Source organism: Anopheles arabiensis, chromosome 2 (genome assembly GCF_016920715.1).
Source record: "Anopheles arabiensis isolate DONGOLA chromosome 2, AaraD3, whole genome shotgun sequence".
In the NCBI taxonomy this organism is placed as follows: Eukaryota; Metazoa; Arthropoda; class Insecta; order Diptera; family Culicidae; genus Anopheles; species Anopheles arabiensis.
The window spans coordinates 94,464,589-94,487,574 of NC_053517.1; the positions used below are offsets into that span (position 1 = coordinate 94,464,589).

Below are 22,986 nucleotides of genomic sequence, written 5' to 3' on the forward strand. Positions count from 1 at the left end.
TCGGCGATACGTCGGGAGTAACCTCCCGGCAAGGCAAACAAGCAGCAAATGAGAGCATAAATTCCACAACCTTTAAAAGCTGCCATTACCAGTTCCGAAGAAACTATGCTGAAAAAAACGCCAAAGAATTTAAAAACCGCACCATGAATTATGCTGGTGACAAATTTCACCAACAACAGGTTCTTTATGAAGCAATAAGCGTTTCGATTGTGTTGGGAATGTGTGTCAAGCGGGGTGTCGGGGTAGCGCTATTAAACAAACAAGCTTCGTTTGTACTACACTACACTAAGCATACATATCTGTTATGGTTTCTGTGTGTGTTTTTTTCTGCTTTCTTTCAGGCATGCATCCGGCAAGAAATCGTCTCCCGGCGGCTGAAATAGCACCACAGCAAGGACCGGCTCTACTGGGAGCGGCTGCCTGTGCACTGGGGCTCGTGCTGGTCGTCGGACTCATTGCCAGTGCGATGTACGTGCGTGCCCGGAAGCAGATTCGGCAGGACTCGCTGCAGTACGTATCCCATACTCTAGGCGTAATTATGAGTGTATTTATATTTGAAATGAATTTAGATATATTTTATAGAACCTAATTTTCTTTCATATTTTAAATACATAAGCGACAGAGCAAAATAATAAATATGCAATTTCATGGTCCAGCATACTTAGAACACTGTTGGTAGCTGGGAACATATGGCAAATAATGTCCATAAACTTACTTACAGAGTGATAAGAATGCTTTTTTCTCTCTACATTCTGCATTATTCAACAAAAGTTGGTTGCTTTTGGGTAAAACTGAAAAACGTTCAATACCAAATCTTTCTTGATAGTCAACGACCCAAATAAAGTAAAAACCTTATCACAAAGTAACCTATTAAATTCATTACCTTTTATCTGCGTTTTCTAATTGGTGATAAATTTTGATTAGAAACGCGGATATGTTTTCCAATATCTGCAACATAATCTCATATAATCTAAATCCTAATAACTATATCAAACGTAATTTACGCGTCATATAGAGAAGAGAGCTTAAATTGTGTCTTGATTCGCTGCCAAAACACAGCTGTTTGGAGTTGCCATTAAACATTTTGAACTAAAAATATTCGCCGCACTACAATTGGTCATAATCTTTATCAGTTAGACTTTTGAACTGCTCATCATAAGTTCGCGCCTTGGACCTTATTAGACCCTCCGGCCTAGACTTTTCAGCGCAGACACCGGTTTTTAAAGAAAGGATTTAATTTGTTTCTTCAAACAACGTTCAAAAGTAAATCAATTTAAGGTATATTGAAGTTTAAAAATGTCACAGGATGAGTATTACATATTCCATTCATTTGACAATTTGTTTGGTTAGCTGCCAAAACATAACAGCTTCATATTTAATGCAGAATTACTATTTACTTAGTCTAGATAAGAAGAATGAGATTGAACTGTAACTAACAGAGTCACCATTAAAATACAAAAAAATTCTATCGGTTTTCACATCCTATTTCTTCTTTCTTTTGATATGACAAGTTTTGGGGCTCTTATTTTATTCCAAAGCTAGATAAACACAATCACGCTATATCTAATAGCATATTACTTTAGAAAAATAAATTGAATAAAATTTTCAATAATTGCTGCGAAGCTCTCACGATCAACAAACACTTCTTAGCTAATAATCAGAGACAGAGAGAGAGTCCATCAAACGCTTATTTGCTACCAAACATATCAAATATTTAATAAATCAAAAGCATATATTCCACCACGCAGGAGATGAACACGATTCAACAGCCCACAAGTGCATACGCCGTACGCCGGCTGTTACAATAACCTGCCTTTCTTCGGTTTTCTGGCACGTTGTAAGGCCGTGGGGCCACGGGGCTTTCTCAAGCTGAGAAAACGTTCTCAAGCACTCATTTAAGTTTCTCAAGCACTCAAAACTTGTTCTCAGACTCAAGCCCGTGGCCGTCGTCAGTTTTTCTCACTCTGAGAAACTGATATAGACACTCAAGCTTTATTTAGAGCTTTAAATAGAAAAACAGTTTTTAATCGCATATTTTTTTAACGTTTTCAATTATAAACATTGAATACATTTTCCAAAGTGATTTCCGATAAACAAATAGCGCAATTCTCCATATTTCAGTTAGCCGATCGCTGCATCGTCAACTTTCTCAAAGATTCTCAAAGATTCTCAAAACCGATTTTGTTCCGATTCGACAAACGCTGAGAACGAGGTTTTCTCAAAAGCACTCATGAGTGCTTGAGAAAATGAGCGTTGAGAATCCCCATGGCCCCGCGGCCTAATACTTTCCTACCCATGTACCCCGTCCTCCACCGCCCCCGTTCACCACCATGTCCCCTTTACTTTTAATGCCAGTGTTTTGCAATCTCATCCGACCAACGTGCTAATATCGGTCTTGTTTCTCGGAGCAGAAAACATGCACCATCGTTCAGCAGCGTTGTCGCGTTGCACCGGCCGTCCACTCGCCGACCCCCTCCGAACCATCCGCCGGGCTGGTAACACATGTCCGAACATGTTCATTTCAGACCCAGCTGTGGCAACGGAACAACTCGACGAGGAACGCCGAAGAAAAACGCCGGGTACCTCCGTTCTGTTCGAAAAACAGTACCGTCTTGTCAACGAACCGAGCCAAACCCCAAACCCGGGCGCCCAGAACAGATTTTTGAAACGCAAGACACACGGGACACACGGGCAGATAATCCCTTTTCTGTTCTCCGAACTGCTCCGAAGCTCCGGTAGCTTCGGGAGGGACGCAGGATGACAGGGAATTTATGCTTCATCGATATTCGTGTTATTTTTTGTGCCCATGTCTCGCCCATCCTGCCTGCCGTGCAGTCGATGCAACCGTTGTGCCTTGTCGTGACAATCCTTCCCCTTCTCCCAGTCCTTTCCCAGGATGCAATCGATTCGTTGGCATCCACAGTTTGTAAATATTTCCACTCTAAAACCCGAGTGGGTTCGATGTACGGTGTATTATTAATGCTTTTATTTTTTCGTCCCTTTCCTTTTCCCTTCCCCAGCACCAGCTTCACCACTGCGGCGTACGGTAGCCACCAGAATGTGTTCATCCGGCTGGATCCCTTGGGACGGCCGCCCAGCGCGAACAGTGGTTCCTACGCAACGATAGCGAGCCTCAACAAATATCCCATCAGTGAGTCGAAAAAGTCGTGTAAGTGTCACTCTTGGGGAGAGAATTTCCCTTCACCACTCCCTTCTTTTATGTTCTATCGATGTCCGCTCAACACGTTCCCAGTTCTAGGCAAATGGCGCGATCCTTTTTCAGCGCCAAATTTGTGCTTCCTGCTAAATTTACTTTAATTAAATGTTTCTAAGTTTCAAATTGATTTCTGCTTCCCCTCTGCCACCCCATTGTACACCTTATTTCCGTATTGGTCGCTTTGTTTGTCCTGTCGTCGTCATCTCCCCTCCAAACAAAAAAACGAACCCTGCATGTATGGTTTAACATCACTTCCCCCGTTTTTTCCCTCTTTTGCGAATATAAACATGAACCGTATCTAAATGGACATCCCACACCACACAAACGACACCAATCGCTGTGTTTCTCGCATTGCGCTTCCGGGCGTTCACGTTCACTTGCAGGGTTTCGCAGCACCCCTTCACCGTCGCCGTACGCGACAGCGCTGCTGCCCCTCGGGCAGAACGGTACCGCCGGAACGGGGACGGAGTCGGTCTACGCCAAGCCTGAATCGGTCTGTCCATCCCGGGTGTCCTACTACGCTTCATCCCAGTTAACTCAGGTAAGCGCTGTCCATTTCACTCGACAAACAATCCACCCTGTGCCTGTGCAACGCCCTACTGCTGAGCGTTTGTGTAGCTACTACTACGGCTACTACCACTACGATGGTTTGTTGAAATTGTCTGACAAGGGTATACGAGCTCTGATTTTCGAGGCAGGACGCAGGCCAAGTACAGGATGTACAGGAGGTGTTGGAGAGCTCTCCTTACACATTCTCCCTTTCTCACTCGTTCGCTCCTCTTACTCTTCACTCTGGAGCATTTGTACAGGACGGTCTATTCATTTTTTTGATTTACTACCAGGCCCAGTTGATATCTTTTATCGTGCAGCCATAAAGTACGGATGGGCTCGTGTTTGCAAGGGGCGCAAAATATGCAATATTTACACATAAAGGAATTCTAACCGGCAGGAGCGGAGATTGAGCATTAATACTTCTTGCATTGCTTCAAATTGAGTCAAAATATTTATTTTCTTTAATACAATGAAACGAAATTAAACGCATTGAAGAAAGCATTGCTATAATTTTTAAATAAATGTCATTAACACATCTTTTTCCGTATGGTATACTTTGTCAGCCAGCAATTTTGGTGCATTCTATGATTTAAGTTAGAAAGCTGAAATTTCAGTCAGCCAGTTTAGCGATATGCATCATCTGGTTTTTATTTTCCATACCCAATTGACATTAACGTTACGCCATTCAGGGTTTACATATTCGAGTTTTCAACTCTGAATATGAAATAGCGCTCACTTTCTTCCTCCTTAATAAACATATAAGTACAGCTTTGTGAGGTAAATTAACATAAAGTAATAAGGTTTCATATCAAATCAGTCTTTGAGATTAATTACCCTAAAATCGTTTTCAGTGTGCTTTTAAACACAATAAAATATTGTAAATTCATAGTGCATTGGATGTTTAACTGTATTGAAATAGAAGTAGAATAATAGAAGCAGACGATAGCTTTTGGTGTTTTTGCCTTCGGTGCAGACAGCGAAAAAGCACACTTATTTGGAATCGCTAACAAAGAACGATGATGAAAGTCTTACCACAATAATAATTACTTCCTCACTTTGAAGGAATTAGGTATCAAGAACATCCAAAAACCATTCCTTGAAACCTTCAATAATTATTAATTATATTTCAGATCACTGCTGCTACCTTAAACATTCTTAATAATGCGTAGAAGTATCTTGTAATACTTAGGGGAATTGTTGGTGCATTTACTTCATGTTTATTATTATTTTATTTTGGTTTGCAATATTTGTGATACATTATTTAATGTCTAATATATGAGTTTTTTTTTTAAATATCCAATATTACCCTCTAAAACGAAACATCACACTGCATCAAAATGTTTCTGCGTTAGCTGCCGACACCATTGCTGGAACACCTCAAAAACCAGATCAAAGCGGGGACAAAAGAACCTTCCCATCTGTTATTTTTCGTTCGGCAGGCAGGACATAATTTTCCTTTAAAAATCAATAATGACCGTAGCATTATTCATCGCAAAAGCAGACAAAAAAAAACATAATTTTCATTTTCATCCCAACCATTCCGCACAACAATGAGTTTCGCTTATGCGCCTAAATAATGATACCGAACCGAAAAGAAAGAAAAAAAAACAAGAAAAACAGGAAAACTCTAAAGCTCCTTTCTCCTTTGTAATCTACCGTGTCTGAAAGATAAAGGCCAAAATGGGGGGCGTTTTTCTTTCCCCCAAATCACCCCCCAATAAAGCGGCCCGGGACGGACTCCCAAACTCAAACACCTCGAGCGTAACGTGAACAGCGTATCGAAAATTTGTCACCGAATTGAAAATTAAGCAATTTGAATAGAAAAGTAGGAATTTCCATTTTCATCCGCTCCGCTTAAAGTTCGAGAAAGCGTATCGTGGAGGTGAATTTCGATCCCGATCACCCCGACTCAAAAATGGTGAATTTTCTCCACTCCTCTCGTCAATATCGTGCCGTAGAAAAGTGTCAATCAGCAGCTACCACAGGTTGGAAAAAGCATGCACCATTGTCTGGGACAGCAGGTCGATATTGGGGCAGCTGGGGTACCGTTGGTTGGCTGGGTTGGAGTTGCTGGAGATTAAATTTTAAAGCAAACGGACAGGGAGGAGTTAATGAATCGAATTTGAAGGTGTTCGTTGGACGATTTAGAGGATAAAAGAATGGAAAAGCTTTGATGTTCAAAACTTCTTGCAAAGGCAGCAATTAGTAAAACGCAGTAGTGTGTCATGTATCTAAAACGGTGTTAGAATTTCTACAATAATATCACAATTAAGAAACAAACCGACATAAAAAACACCCTAATACACCAACCAACAATCTTCAAAAAGCATCATAATTTGTGAAACCTTCCTTTAATGAAGAGCGTGCACAAAACTACGCCACCCCGGTCACGAACTCAGCCTGGTGGGGAAAATATACCCCATTTCCATCATCGCAAACCGTGCCCCGACCGCACCGGCGGACACATAAATTGAGTGAATGGTACACCGAGCCCTCGATTTTACCGTCCCGTTTGTGCCCGGTGCCAGAGGTGTTAGTTAAAAATTAATAACAATAATGAGACTCTTTTGTCGCAGCGCCGGAAAGATGAGACCAGCCATTTTTCACAAGAAATTTCCCCACCGTCGCTACCTTCCCGTTGCGTGTCCGTGTCTGCATCGTGGCAGATCGGTTCCTTAGTCTTTATCCTTTTCAAAATTTGCCCCCCCGTTTCTTCGACGTCCTCTTGCGTCCAGGCCCAAAGGTATGGGAGAGGAAATGGATGGGAAAATGATCCCCTTGATACCGGGCACAGCCAGTCGCGGCACACTGCAGTGTTCGGTTTTAGCTTTTATCAGCAAATACTAACGTCCACCAAGAGACACAAACTGGGGGCGAGCAGGAAGCAAAACAAAGCAGAAAAGAAAAAAAAAGACACGGTGACACTTTTCGGGCTTCAGGAAGCCACTGGCACCGGCTCTGGGGCCACAGCGAAAAAGGTTGCGGCCACCGACAAGCGTACTTGCGGCAAAAACATAAGCTTGGGCACACAATTTGTAACCAGATATTTCACCGTGCGCCAGAGCGATGCGGCAAAGGAAGGGCGTAGTAAAGGGAGTTCCATTTTTTTGTTTTGTTTTCCTTGAACCCACCCAGCGAGCTCTAAAACAAAAGCATGGCGCGTGACGGAAGGTGAGAAAATGATACATAAGTCTCTTCGCACTAATCCCGGGCAATGCGGTGCGGCGCGCATTTCGGTTCGTGGCAAAGAGCGGGCTTAAGCTGTGGCATTTCACTCGCATAGTGCTAAATTTGGAGCATTTCCGAGTGATTATGTTTACTTTTCGCACCTGCATACCTGGTCGTACCGGTTTGCGATCAATTATCTGTAGTTGTTTAAATACAGCAATAATTAAATTAGGAGCATTAGCTGGATGTGTGTTCATGTTGATGCTCCGCTTCGTTGACGATGACGATGGAGTAATGTGATAGTCATGCCTGCAAATCGTTAGAAAATGATCATTTATCATAACTTGAGATAACATTATCTGCACTAATGATGGCTTTAGGGGACGGTTCAAGTAGACTTACATATACTTATCTTGAGAGTCCTGGAAAATTAAGTTAAGCTGAGCTTGAAGGAATTCTACAAGCTCTTTTGGTGTGTTTTTGGTATATCATATCTTCATACCAAAAACACACCAAAAGAGCTTGTAGAATTTCCTCTGCTTTATAGTAGTTTAATAGTAGAACAGTTCTACTACCAAACCGCTACGTCTGCAAACGAGCATGTTATTCTTGCCGACTATTTCGTGCTCAAATTTGCAGCTCTTGCGGACAGGAATGCAGGTGTAAGGAGTACAAGAGTCACAACTCTCTCCTTTAGAAAAATGCTCAGAGCTCGCTTAATCGTTTTATATTTAGTCTGTGTCGACAGAATCCGAGAATATTAAATTGAAATTATTATTAAATATTAATTTAGTATGAAGAGTCTCATTCTAAACGCAAATAATAGTTTTGATTGCTATGCAACTCTGTGCGTGTTCAGAGCTCGCGAAGGTGCGTACGGAGCTACAAAAGAGTGTGGAGCTACATTGAGCTCAAGAAGAGTTCACGGGCTCATGGAACATATGGAGATACATTAAGAGTGCATAATGGCAGTAATAGCGCAGAGTTAAATTAAGAAACTTATATCTATTTAGAATGAGAAGTGACATACTTGGTGCTGAGCTACATTTACTCTGTGGAGCTACAGAAGAGTGTGGGGCTGTATTGCGCACATGAAAGGTTCAAGGATCAATTGTGCATTTGTAGTTAGCTTGAGTGTGAGTATACGTATTCGTTAGAGTGCGAAGTTGCACTGAGAAGGCATTGATGTTGTGAAGTTTCATACATCACGGTGACTTACATTGACCGTACAGTGCTACATGAAGTCCTCATTTCTATGTTTTGATTAAACAAACGTCATCTGAAATGCAATGACCTATTGTAAAATACACTAGTTCTAGAGAGTTTTAACTTCAATCAAAATGCACTTCAATTCTCACTACTTTTATCCATACAAAAACCCTTTTTCAGCAAAGTCCTTTGTAAATAACTATGAGTTAGTGGATTTTTACTAAAAATAAAAACAATTTTATTTTTAAGTAATGATCCAACCAAAAAAATCATTTTGAAGTGAAACTACGCCTGGATTTGTAACATTAGAAAGAAACTACCTCATTCTGACCCCAATGCTCCAGTCTCCAATACCCGCTTCCTGTGCCTTTTCACGCTCATCATCACGGTGGAATGTCACACTTCCGAGAGAAGTTTACAGTTTTTGACACATGAGACCATTAACTCGAACCATTTGCAACACACACACACATACTTCACATTCCATTTGCCACCTACTCTTTCGCTAATGACAGCCCGACACCCAGGCGGCGGGGAAAGTTTTGTTTATGCTCAGATGAAGAAGTTTTCCCGTGTCCTGCAGGACACAAAAGGCATCAGCACCTAACCGAGGTGACAAGTAGAGTACAGTACCCTCCAGCACTACTCTCCTGCCTGTCGGGAGTGTGTGTGTGTGTGTGTTTTAATGACATTTTCATCATTAATTTTGAATAGCTGCAAACCATGCCGCCCCTTTACGCACACCTACGACAATGAAGCACTCCGTCTTTTAATCCTTCCTGGCTGACACAGGTTCCACCGGTGGAAAGAAACAAACCGTTCAGCAGCTCCTTTCATCGTTTGCAGCACCCGTGTGGTCCCTTATCGGTTGACCGGCTTCAGCTTCGCACCGGGCGAAAGACAGTCAACGAGACAATATTTCGTGGCGCGGGGTGTTTGAAGAAATGAGCAGTACAGCAACGGGGCAAACCCAGCCCCAACCCTTTTTACGGGAAATGAGATCCCGGCTGCCGGCGCCCCGGAAGGTGACAACCTTCGTTGTACTTTTTTGTTTTTGCTTCTCCGTTGTGTTGTGTTGCTGTCAGCGAGGGAAAGTCATGGTGTGGTTTGGTTTCCGAAACCAAAAATATCTCCGTCTAAACATTCTCCCTCGGCAAGCGAGGGAAGCAGTTGCGAAGGTGTTCCGCTGGTTGAAGCAAAAACGTGAAAAATATGCTGCGGTAAACTTGTGCTCTAAAAATGAAATGCTTCATGGTTAAATGATGTGCCTTTAGAGCATACGACGCATGTGGAAAGAATGAGGGGAACACCTTAGAAACCGGAGCGTTTGTTAATAAATTTCTTCACGAATCCTTTTCCACCCTAACGAGCACGGTATCGTTCATAGATCAAAGAAATTTCGGTTTAAATAAATGATCAAACAGACTTTATTGGGTACGGATAATTGTCTAAATAGCACAATATGGCGGCTAATAGCTCCCTCTAGCGGTGGGATCGACTGGAAAACCCTGCTGCAACTCTTAGCCGTTGTGTTCCTTTATCCACTGTTGGGATTGTAATTGATTGTAACGCGCCACGGTCACGGTGAACTATTGATGCAATTAATCATCAAGCGTTTTATCGTTTACGCCTTTTGCCAGCAGCCCACTCTACGCTGTCAACGTCACACTGGTAAAATCCTTGCGAATAGTTGTTCTTTTCCAACTGCCCGTTTCGCATTCCATTTCGTTGGCAACCGGCCAAACCGGGACTTGTTGAGTACGGTTCGGTACGACATTTGTAATCGTTGACGTTTTACACAATCCCCGAGTGGAGGCACATGCACACAGGAGCACTAGCACACTGGTTAGCGTTTGATCTTTACCGTAACGTAACTGGCCACACTGGTGTGGCACGTTTTTCACCATCATCCCATCAGCTGCAAACCCAGCTGGTCACTTTCGGAACGTTTGCTTTCAATTTATTGCATTCCAGCGAGAGTGCTTGTTCGTGCCTTTAGTGCTGGTGCCTTTGATACACTTGCTCACTTGAACTGGTCAGTTTAAAATCGATTAAAGGTTACATGTAGAACGGGGTCGTTTCTAGTCCCAATCACTCTACAAAATCATGACATTTTTTCTAACAGTTTTTTGTCAAATATTTTTCGCAAACTTCTTTATTTTTCTAGGAACACATACAACCCTTTCACAATGTAATCCACGAGACAAAGAGCTTTCCCATAAACTGTAACAAGCGGCAGTGAGCTGTGAGAGAAAAATCCCAAGCTTCCAACCGCTTCATTGTATCAATCATCTCCCTTCACTGTCGCTGAATCGTATCCGGTGACGTACGAACTACACTGCGACCATTTCACTGCAGTGTCTTGCAATATTTTCATCTCCGTCTACCAACGTGCTGCCGCAATGTTCAGCTGCTGAGCTTTGAGTTCGTTTTACTTTGTGGAGCATTTTCTTTCTTTTTTATTTGCTTCTGACCATGCCGGTTGCTGCTGCTGATGGTGCTTGCCCGTTGAGTAGAGTATCCTGTTCCTGAAAGAATTTCGAAACAGCAATTCATTGTACTGCTTTGGTTGGCGAGCACTGTTGGGTGTGTCGAAAAGTTGTGAGTTATTCATGTGGCTAGATGGCGTTGAAGCATCCGCTAATTTGTCCTGTATAAAGACGTCCGCTAACCTGTCAAATCCTATACGATTGTTGGAGTTTAATGTCTTGTTAGATTGGTGTCAGAACGCACTCAAAGTAAGTAAGTGATGGCTTGTTGCTTTGTATGGAGTGTTGGCGTCATTTTAGCCTGCCGATGTCAAACTCAATGCAAAAAAAGTCTAGAAGCACCCCTATAGACAATTTGCAAGCAATTTCAACTCTCTTTATTTGTGTTCTATATGTCCTTCGTGTACTACTTTCATTTGTTTAAAATTCTCCGAAAATGATTATCAGGTACAGTACAGTGTATCCACTCAATTTATGGAGTCAGAGAACTATAATTGTAATATAACACGAGTCATCTGATGACACAACTAAAGATTAAATAGGACGGAGTAAAGAGTTTCGCACAACTTTTCCATCCACCCAACGCTCCAGCACCCGCGCGCTAGCACCGGTACAAATGCTGGTGAGGTACAATTTTTCTCTCGCCGATTTCAACAAACGCCCGGGTGTTGATGGATGGAAACCGGAGTTCAAACTGACAATAGAGTTTCCCCCGGTTGCGCGAGTGCATCCTTTTGACCAGCGGCTTCTGCCATCCATTTATCAACCCGGGTCTCCCTGTGCCGCATCTCCCCGTCCTACCCATTAACCGGCTGCGATTCGAGATGCTGCTCTCGCTGGGATGCTGCTCGTACTTCTTGTGCAGCTATTTCTTCACGCCTTTTTCGAATGAATACCACCCAACAACGACGTTCATTGGATGCTCAGGGTCCATGTTTTATTCAGCAGGCAGAAACAGACCAGAAGCACAACGACCAACCTCGGTCGGTACCTTCCGCATTCTCCCGCACTGTTCAATATTTGCGCAAATGCACGGGGGCGCGTTGCTAACGAACCACGATTTTTATACATGAGCAAGGAGGTGTGAGTCCCTCAGCAGGCTTTAGGGGATCCACAAGCGCAGGGTAAGAAATCTGGCCCGGTCGGCTTTATGCAATGCAATCGCAATTTTTCGCCAACGAAAAAGCTCTCAATTATCGAGATGCTATCGAGTGAGCGGGGGCGATTAGTTCTGGAATTCAACGGGAGTGGGAATGATAGCGCACTAAATCGATGGTTCATTAGGGTGCATCTTTAACTAAGCGAATTCTTTGTTTCATTTTCATTATCTATTAGAAGCACACATAAAAATGCCCCAAAAGAGCTCTTAAATATTATTCTTGATGAGCCCATCTATCTCAAACATGTTCTAAATCTCTTACTGACATCAATACGTTACCAAGCGATCGATTAGCTTCTGATATGTTGCAGGATTTTGCCCCAGAATCGAACCCGTCCCCGATTGAAATTAATCCCTTAAATCTGTCCTAAATCTTTATCACCTAGCGCTCGTTGATGCCTTCGCCAATCCTTTCAAAGTGCTAACCTAATCCGAAGCTTAATGAAAGTAATGCGTACGCCTACCGCCGAACCATATTAACTCGACAGCAACGACGGTCGCCCGATTTGCCGACGAGATAAACACGCTCATATACCTTCACCCCTTCCAAAGCAGCCGTATCGATTCTGTTAGCGGAGCTTTACGTTGGCTTATCAAATTTCTCTAATCATCAATGAAGCGCCATAAACATGGAACCCCCATTGCTCCAACCGTGCCAATGTCCAATATCAAGACCCCGGGCAAATACCAATTCTCTTGGGGCCTAAGTCCAAATCTTGTGGTCCGTTCGAATCCGTTCGAGCTTAACAGTAAAGAATCAACTCCTCCGGTAGGACAATATAGTAGGACAGTCGTTGCGTTGGGCTTTCTTGTGCAGTCGGGCCTGAAATTTCATGTTCTACCTCCGCCCACCAAAAACAAAAGAATAGTGTGTGTGTCGGTCGGCACGGCGTGAAATGGCTCTTCGACACGCAATCTTCACGCTGGTGACTCAAGTCACCGGAGCTTCCGAAAGCAGCAAGCAAATGTCCCCATAATAAGCAATGACAGTCGTTGACGCAAATAGGCAGAAAAGCAAAAAAGACAACGCAAGGAGGCACCTTCCAAAACGAGAAAAGGATTGTCTTTGTGTCCGGGGCTGGTGCTGCTCGGGAAACCGGGAAGGTGAACCCGAAGCCCGGGCGAAACGACTTGACGTGTTGGTAATTGCGTAGGCTCTGCGTGATAGAACTCGGAATGCTTTTGGGCAGGTTATGCTTTTTGTCCGACTTGGCTGGGTGCCGGATGTGCCGGATGCCTGTTCTTGGTTCTAGGGCCGTACCACGAAACCCCAAAATCCCGAAACGTCAGTTTGAGAATAGTACGAGAGAACGAGAAAAGGCACCAGCGCGTGTGAGATCTTTTAGTGCGACGGTGTTATTGTTCATTTGGTTGAGATTTTCCACAAATCCCTCGTTCGGTGGTGCTGTTTGTCGCTGCAATAACGCTACTTCCCAACCCAATCCGAACCCCATCGAACGTCGGTGGCCCACGTAGACGTTAGACCGTTAATGGAGCTTTCCGCTGTTGCTGTTTTCGCAGGTCTACAGCCTATCGACGCCAGCGCGAAGCATCCACAGCAACGGCTCGAACCCGAAGGACAAGCTGCGACGGATTGCCGTGTCCCCGGGTACCATCCTCTGCCAGCAGCTCGTCCAGGAGGGCACGTACGGCCGGATCTACAGCGGCATCCTGCATCATCCGCTCGGTGAAACGCGTGACGTGCTGATCAAAACCGTGGTCGGTAAGTACCGAGGGTGGTTCTAGCGGGCATGGGTAGGTACAGTGCACGTGGAACACGATCGTTTGCGTTGGGGAAAGGTTAATACACCGCGGGCAGCTTTGGGCAGTTAGTTACACAAAGGAGCGCATTTTGAACATAAACTTTAGAGATGAGATGGTTCCTAAGGGGAAAGTATTTGTATTTTTACAGTCATTTATACTAACTTTGGCCTCCAAGTAACACATTTTCGCTTTTGAAGCACCTTTTTCTAGCAGTGGAGTGGTAGTTTTTGCTTTTAAGTTCTCTAGTTTTGCGTTATGTTCATGAAGGTTTGTGTGTAAGACACTTTTTGCAACAATAAATCATTATTTTAGTCTGTTTTTACGTTGTTTCTTCCATTTTGAGTTACAAAAAAAAGTTTTTCATGAATAAAATTTTACGATTTTCATGCCATTTTTGAAAACTTCAAACAGTTTTCTGAATTGATGCGCTTTTCAAGATTCTAAGAATTACAAGTTTATGATATGGAGACATTTGAGGCGTTTGAAGCAAAAATAGCTACAAAATTGACATTGTTTTTACAAAATTCTTCTCAACTGAATTAACTGTTTTAGTATTGATGCCATAAATTTACATTTTCATAGTTATTCATTCTTCATTTTAATTCAAACAGTTCTATTACTATCATAACGTAAATTACTGCTCAAACTATGCCCAGAGCTGTACCGTTCGCTTTCCAATAAAATGATCCAAAATGACTTTTCTTCTCATCTGTGGTTTTCTCTCCCACCCAGACGGTGCCTCGCTAAGCCAGGTGGCTTATCTGCTGTCGGAAGGATCGACCCTGTGTGGCATCTCCCATCCCAACATCCTGTTCCCGGTGGCGGCCGTTACCGAGCTTTCGGGGCCACCGAAAGTCGCCTACCCACTGGCGGCCAAAGGAAACCTCAAACTGTAAGTAATGTCTTCTGTGAGCCCTGCTTACCGAACGCTCCACTACTGTCCCAAACGTCACTCCCAAAACGTACGCCAATAGCACAGCAAACGTAAAAACAAGATTTATATACTACTACGTCCAATCTTTAGTTCTCCATTGCTTCAACTTCCCGCATCCATTGGTTTGTTTGCAAAACACATCATGATCGTAGAGTTTTTTTTTTTTTTGGTGCCAAGACAATATGAAACACCAGCAGGAAAAACAATGTCGAGTTTCTTTTTAAAAACGAAAAGACACGACGAAACAACCTCGCATCAGTTCCTGAATAAACATTACACGACCTGTGTTTTTCGGTTGGGCTCGATTTCAGAATCTGCCGCACCGAGCTGTGTGTTCCAAGACGGTGCCTCGTTCGAATGACCCCGAAACCCTCGGCACACGAGCCACCTATCTTTCTGCAAAGGTTTTCCGTAACTCTTTTTGTGTTAGCCACTGTCGTCTGAAAAGCAACAAACAAAATGTCATTCGGTTGGATTCTTTTTCACAGCGGCCTTTATTCTCTTCTTTTATTGCTCCAACCAGGCACAGGAAATGTATTCACTTGCCAGGTTGCAAAAGCGTTCTCCAATAAGGCTGCCGACCTCTGCTCTGCCGTTTCTTTGCCGGCATCCGATTTGTCCCCCGTCATTGTCGACCCGATCGAACGGCGCTACATTTATCAAATAGACATTAGCAAGCCAAACCGTTAGCGTTGGGAGAAATCAAAGTGGCAAGAACCTTTTGTCGATGGGATAAAAGGCCAATGGCAGAATGGTAAGGTTTCGGAGGAAAACGGCTCAAACACAAGCAGCCCACGCTGGAAAAGAAATCATACATTTTCCACGTGGCAAACGGTGGTATGCACCATCCTTCGCGCTGGAATGTTTTCTACCGGTTTCGGTATCCTTTTACCAGCCACATGCCACATAATGTTGGTAACCGATGTTCGGGGTAAGGGATAACACGTTTTACTTTCAGCTTTGTTTTTACTTCACTTTTCATGTTCTGCCTTTACGGTTTTGGGTTGCAGCATCTTTAGAGTAACCGATATGCCGTCCTTAAACGCGCTGAATGACGTGGTTTGATGTAGGCTCGCTTTCAAAGAACACACAGGCTGAGCTCCAAGAAAAAGGGACCTCCCTTCCTTTGGTGTAGCAATGCGGGTGGAATGAATTCTGAGTGATTATTGAGCACATGAAACGATTACATTGAATCGTGATGGCAGAATATCGTGTTCACTGCCAAGGATCCGGATTCTGCTCCACCAGCCAAACAAACAGTTCCTTTTCTGATAAATCGTTTTGTGTAACAAAAACCTTTCGGTCTCACACGATCATATGCATGATACACCCCGTACAAGTACTTCCCAATTTTTCTCTGTCAATATTTAACCTCACAATTTGGTCTGCTCCATGTTCGAGTGCGAGATTATCTCCATCCCCCCAACTCGTCAAAAGTAAGCAGAAAAAACAAACCTCCACCAGCGTATGTTTGTCCCGGGCGCAAAACCTCAGAAAGCAAATCACCATAAATTTAAAACCAATCTTCTGCCAATCTACCATCCCGGCTGACCGCGAACCACGCTTTGCCGTTCGGTTCTTCTGCTTCTTTCTGTTTCTTTTTTTCCGTCCAGCTACCTGCAAAGCTGCCGGGAGATCGGTATTCAAAATTCGCAGCTCAGCACCCGACAGCTGGTGGAGTTTGGGCTGCAAGTAGCCCGTGGCATCTCGCACCTACACTCGCTCGGCGTACTGCACAAGGACATCGCTACCCGGAACTGTGTGTAAGTAATACGGGAGGGTTTGGTGAGAGAGAGGGGGGGGTAAATAGAGGGGGATATAAAAGCAAGTCACATAAACATCACCATCATCTGTAACTGATGTGCAGCGGTGGGAAATCAAATCTCTTGCCGGCGGGCTTGAAAACTGGAGCGCTGGTCCCAAAACAACATAACAAAATTTTGGGGCGAATCTCCAAACCCCCCCCCCCTTAGGGGGTGAAGAATGATGGGTGCTGGGTTTGTTTTGGGCTTTCGGTTATGTTTCTGCTTCTGTCGCTGTCGGTGGAGGCTGCGTTTGAAAGCTTCTGGATGGGTTTCGGTGGCGCCACAGCGTTACTTGGAGACTGATAGACTGAGTGGGCAAAGAAATGGTGCAAATAATGTTCAATGGAATAGCAAAAACGTCCCACGCATTTCATTAAGGTTTGACAGAATGGATGGAGACTGAGTTCAGTTTCAGTTTATTGCTGACTTGTTTGTCAATGATTTTGATGACGGATTTTGTTGTAGAATGATAGAGATAGCTTGAATAGTTAACGTACTAACAACTAAAAACAGCTTCAGTTTGCCTGTATCTTTCTGAATTGTATTTTCTAAACATGAAACATTTGAAGGATACAACCAGTGAAGAGTTTTTTTTACAAAAATACAATATAAATTAGAAAAAAAAACATCTCAAAACATCATGACATGAGTAATCTTTATCAAGCAAACCCATTTTTGTTCAACTATTTTATTATTATTTGTATAATCTACTTTTTAAGACTTTTTATGTTTTATGTTAAGTATGTTAACGTCATTCATGAAATGAAATTTTCAGCGAGAAATGATTTAATCTAATCGGAATCAGAAATTAGAAAGAGTGTGAAGTAATAACACGAATTGTGAAACATTTAGAGTACATTTTTCCATAAATTGTTACTAAATTAACTGAAAGAAAACTGATCCAATTCTACAGTTGAAACAGTGGAATTTTCTCATTATCGCTGTCTTGTGTGTCTTAGATCACTTTAATTATGTACAATTTACTAGGTCAAACACTGCATAACCATGTACGAACTATCTTTGATTCTTTAGTACGCGTGCGTTTGCTCTATAATCTTTGATTATCCTTAATTTGGACGTTTGATTTACTTTGTTTGGAAAAGACTTGAATTTTGCTTCTCACATAACGAACATCAGCTTAATTGGAGAAGTATAATATTTATGTTATGCGTTTCCAAATACCTTGTAATTCTTGGAATGGTTTACACACATTTGTTGTCAATTCAATTTTTGTCTTATTTAAGAATTGTTTTCATCAAAATTGCTGAGGGATTTTGCATCATTTGTCAAACAAAACGACTCTAAACCGATTTGCCGCATCCCACATTGTGCCATCTATCTGCGTGCAGATAATGGGCCCGTAAGTCGGTTTCAAAAGTATACGCACACTAACAAGAAACCACAATTCATCCTGCCCGAAAATGACTCCTTTGGGAATTGAACCAGCCACCTCGAGTTTCACCGCACATCGCACAAGCAACAACAAGCGCAGAAAAAAATCTGATTCAGTTTTTGTCTTTCCTTCCCATTCCCACAACAACCACAACCACAAAAAAACCGCCCAACAGCCTAGACGTCGAGCTGAACGTTCGTGTTTGTGATAACGCCCTGTCCCGGGACGTCTTCCCGAGCGACTACCACTGTCTGGGGGACAACGAGAACCGGCCGATCAAGTGGATGGCGCTGGAAACGCTCGAGAAGAAGTTCTTCACCGCATCGAGCGACATCTGGAGCCTGGGGGTGCTGCTCTGGGAGCTCGCGACGCTAGCCGCGATGCCGTTCGAGGTAAGTGCCAGGTTAGACGATAGGGTACAGTGACCACTTCACCGTTTATGCTAACATTACATCAATCACAATCAGAATCCCCCCACCTGCTCCAGTTCGCGTGAACGGTTGCGGTACATTAAAATATTATATTTACTCTTACCCGGACGGGGACTTGCAGCGTGCGCCACACTAATGGCTAGAGGCTTGTCTGTTTATTTATGATTTCGTCACTTACAAACACCCGCCCGGATCGGGCTCTCGAAACACCGGAACGAACGCAACGCAACGTACTTCAACGGCATGAAATGACACACCAGAGCGGTTGGTGGAGTAGTCCGATAGTCACCCACGGGACACCCTTCAAGTCTGCCCCATTAGCGATAATGGCGATGGCGTTGACCTATTTCCGATCGTGCACTCATCGTCGGCGCCATACTTCGGTACCTCCACACTGTCGAGTGCTGTAATTTTGATGGGTCCTGCCTCTCTCACATACACACTAAACACACACACACACATTCCAGCGACCAAATCATCGAAACTGACCGGTTTGGCCAAAGACCACAAAACCGCATCGTTTGGAAATATTGGACAAAATAAACAGCAGTCTTCGGTCGGTTGGTCGGTCTGGTCTGGTTTGAACGATATATTTCCCCCGAGGAGCCAGTCAGTAAGGACATTTGGGGTTGTTTTTTTTTCGCTCTCTGGTAATGTGTTACCGTCTCTGCCTTCAAGTTCCAATTTCAATTCCACCACAGCTGCGTCGCATGTGCGTCTCTCTATGTGTGGTTGTGTTTTATAGGCTTTCGGTTAAGCATTTTCCGAAAAGCCCACCATGGGCATTAGGCTGCGCTTGTGTGTAGCCATTACATTGATTATGAATTAATAATAAATAACAGTCAATTAATTAAATTGATTCTTTCCGCGGTTCTTCGTGCCCCGCACACCAAACCCTCTGCGAAAACCCAAACAGACGCGAAACGAAAATGTGCCTGCAGCAATCGGATAGCTTCGGCGGATTTCGCCTTGTGGGATTTCTTCTCCGCTGCAGATCCTAACCCCCCAGCGGACGGGTCAGTGGACGGTCCCGGGAGGCAGCGTGGTAATAACACTTTAAGCGCAACAATAATCATAATCATTTCGCGCTTGCTTCCCGTCCGCTTCCGATGGCATCAGCGTGATTGTGTCGCTGGCAACCCGGCGGCTCATAAATCCGGCTAATCGTTTTCAATTCTTCATGTGCACTGGAGTGGACGAGGTCCTTTGCCAGATCCGAGTTTTATATAAGCTGGCCAGTCCGGTTTTATTTACTAGCCTCTTCAGTAGAATATTGTCTTCCAGCTTCGATACTCATACCTCAAAACTCGGGATCCAAGCTGAAATGGGCAGTAATGGGCAAAAGGGAATACTTTTTGCTGCTGCTTTTTTGTTCACTTCTCATCCTTGTTTTCCGCTACGTTGTGGCAAGGAAAACAATGCAGCAAAACAAATTTTACAACAAACTCACAGCTTGAAGAAACTCTCTTACTCTCTCCCTTCTCTTTCTCATCCCTTCCCACTCATTCTATCCCTCAAAATGATTCCTTACATTGCCCATTACGCAGCTCATTACAGGAAAGAATTCGTACCATTTTCATTCCCTTACAGGGAGGGGGGGGGGGATGGTCAGGCGAAATATTTAGGCCCAGGCAATAATGTTTTGTTCACCCCGACAGTCTGCCTGCCATTATGAGCATCGTTTTTCCCGCTCTTATGAGAGTTTCCCGGGCGGCAGCAGCAGCATAATTGCGAAACACATCCCATTTTCCGGGATTTTTTTCTCTCTTTTCGTCCATCCTCCAGAACTTCCCTTCTCCGATGGTCACTCCTTTCTTTGATCATGGGCCATGGAATGGGAAGCGGACGGGATGCGCCCTACCCCCTGAAAGGGAGAGTGAAGGCAAAGCAAATGTGGACGCACACGCTTCCCATCCTTTTTGAATGTTGTTTTTCCTCCCCATTCGCACTGTTGCAAAGATATTAGATTTCTTCCCCTATCGCCTTGTTTTGCCGCACAATGAACGGTGGATGGTACGGTGGCTTGGGGACTAAATTATTTCATTGTCTTTGATCCCTTCCTTCCTTTCTGTTTTGTCTCGTGCGCTCACAGTTTTGCTCCGTTTCATCCCTATAATGTTCACCCCTTTCTGCCGTTTGTCGGGGAAGGTCTGTCCGCCGTTGCGTCCCGATAAGTCCCTTACACGAGAGTTTTATTTGCTTTTCACACTCACTTAACGCATCCCCGTTATGGATGGATTGTCCTTAATGTTTTGTCCACTTCGCGCTCTTCTTTCCGTTGGGCCGTCCCATTTGCGCGTGGAGATTTGTCCTTCCTTGCTGGCTGCCGGCTGCCCATCGTCGTTTTAATAGCTGGCATTGCAAAGGATTACGCTTAGTGTCGTTCTGCATTACTGTACTGAAACGACATTGTATTCTCTCTTTCTCTCTCTCTCTTTCTCAGGAGGTGGACTGTTTCGAATTATCGGCTTACCTACGGGATGGCTATCGGTTAGCACAGCCCGTCAACTGTCCGGATGAGTTGTAAGTATCTGCCCTTGATTACTCTTTTTTTTCCTTTCACACGATTGTTTTGATTCTACGACTATGGCTGGTTTTGGGTGTGTAAGGAGGAAGGGTAAACTGATTAAATTATGGAAGTATTGGACAAGCGACACTTTGCTTGATCTTGATTATATGGATGACCTAGCTCAACACGGTTTGGGGGGCACGATTTCACACTAAATTGAACAATTCCATGGGGTACACTAAATTGAAGATGGTTTGTTTGTGTCGTAAACGAATGTAGCTGTAGAATGATGGATGTTTATGGGTGTCAATTTTGAGTTATAATATTGTGAACTGATTTAAATGGTGTTGGACTAAAATGTGCTTCATGGTTTTCACTCCAAAGTTTACTTTACTCTTACCAGATAAAAAATAAACATTAATTGTGATTTTTTTTAAAGCAAATTTAAAGTTATTGATTAGGATTCTATGTGTATAGTTACTTCTTCTTCTCGTTCTTTGGCACAACAACCGTTGTCGGTCAAGGCCTGCCTGTACCACTTGCTGCTGGCTACACATAGCAGGATGAGCTGCGATAATCAGTCCTACGTATGGGGGCACGGTCGATTCAGGGCTTGAATCCATGACGGGCACGTTGTTAGGTCGTACGAGTTGACGACTGTACCACGAGACCGACCACTATAATTATTGCAAAAATGGAGTCTGTAAACTTTTCTGGAGAGTAGATCTGGAGTTAGTTTCCTAAATTTAAATCTGATCTGAACTTTCAATTGGAATCAGTTCTGGATTCAGAATCCGTTCCTGTATTGAACTTAGTTTCAATACTCAGGGTAGGTTTTAAATTTGGATCACTTTCAACGATGTTGTAAAAATTTTGTGAAATTTGTACTAAGAGATGTTCCTCTTCAATCTAATAAGAATATCTAATTAAATTGTAATAAAAATCGGAATCGGATCGGGAATAAACTTCAAAATCAATTGAGCTATTAGTCTCAGCATGGATTTCGGAATCGGCTCCAGAAATGTTTGCAGAACCAAATACTCTCGACTGTCCACCACTAATAGTTAGGTAGGGATTGATTGTCTGAATAAGAAACGATCCATTTTCGACCATGTGGGATCTTGTGCATCCTTTTTTATAGAAACCACCATTAAAATGCTCCATACACAATAAATTCACCTCGAAATAACACTCAAATGCAATGAATCACTCACGAAAACCAAATACATCCTTTGTTACATCATTATAGCTTTTCATTATTAATTTTGCTGCTGGTAACCCGAATTATAAAACAGAAACGTAAAAAAAAGAACATTCCCCATTTTATCCTCATAATTAACGAACCATTTCAGCACCATTTCCCAGTAGCATCCTGAATCATATTCTCCCTCCCATGTTAAACTTATGCGTCACGTTCTGATGGTTTCGGGCGTAAAAATTCAATACCATTTCTAAACGAGCGACTGCCGGCCCCGCCAAATAACTGCTCTCATCAGCAGAATTTGCCGAAAAATTAATTCCGCTACTCGTTTGTTCATGTGTGCGTGCTTGCGTATAGGCGTCTCTGTTCAAAAGCACAGTGAACGATCAATTTGCTGCCGCCATGTTGCTGCCCTAATAAAATCGCTAACAACACATCGTAAAATGTTTATCCTTCATCATCGGGGCGCAGAGTGCAGGTTCGCGCACAACCACGCTGCAGCCATTGCCGACATGTGAAGGAAATTGGAACGATGATCTTGTTATTCTTTTTTTTTCGTCCTCCTCTATCTGTCCTAACCATACTCCCACGACTCAGATCATTTGATTCATCTGCATGAGCCTTCCCTAATCGTGGCACTTCCTTTGCCCAAAAGCGCGTATACGAATCTTTTAAACACGCTGATCGCAGGCTGTACCTCGCAAAATATGCTTTTGCCACAGGCGATTTGGCGAAGGAATGACTTTGCGTGAAACAATGTACAGCAACACCAACATCAACGGAACGTGGCGTAAATGATCAAATTGCAGGTTGTTAAACACTAGCGAAAAAGATCATCTACCTTGCGCGTTTGGTTCCGCATGGTCATGGAACAAGAGAGTCAGCACAAACACGCACGCTTCACTGAAGAGATAGAGAGGGGGAAAAATGGCCACAAAACTCACCTCTCTGTAAGCACGATTGTGCTTCCCGTAACGGTTGTAAAGTTGCACTTTATGTCGACCCATAAAAACGTATCTTAGCACGACCGTAAAGAAACCTGCCACACATGCACATGGTGCGGCAGGCAGATGTTGTGGGTGCCGGGAACGACCGAAGAGCCCTCGAGGTGTTTATGAATAAAATTACCTCCGGCGGAAAATGGCTACCGGTACT

General features: G+C 43.5%; 1 protein-coding gene across 3 annotated transcripts in view; it reads left to right on the top strand.

Moving 5' to 3' along the window:
• The window catches only part of LOC120895653 (tyrosine-protein kinase Drl), a 59,802-nt gene that overhangs the window by 25,733 nt on the left and 11,083 nt on the right, over positions 1–22,986 (top strand). For all 3 annotated transcript variants that reach the window (XM_040299179.1, XM_040299181.1, XM_040299180.1), the window contains exons 5-12: positions 342–510; positions 3,021–3,169; positions 3,601–3,758; positions 13,316–13,517; positions 14,291–14,450; positions 16,106–16,255; positions 17,866–18,082; positions 20,565–20,644. In XM_040299179.1, the coding sequence (XP_040155113.1) occupies positions 342–510; positions 3,021–3,169; positions 3,601–3,758; positions 13,316–13,517; positions 14,291–14,450; positions 16,106–16,255; positions 17,866–18,082; positions 20,565–20,644 (1,285 nt within the window). The remainder of the gene's footprint in view (positions 1–341; positions 511–3,020; positions 3,170–3,600; positions 3,759–13,315; positions 13,518–14,290; positions 14,451–16,105; positions 16,256–17,865; positions 18,083–20,564; positions 20,645–22,986) is intronic.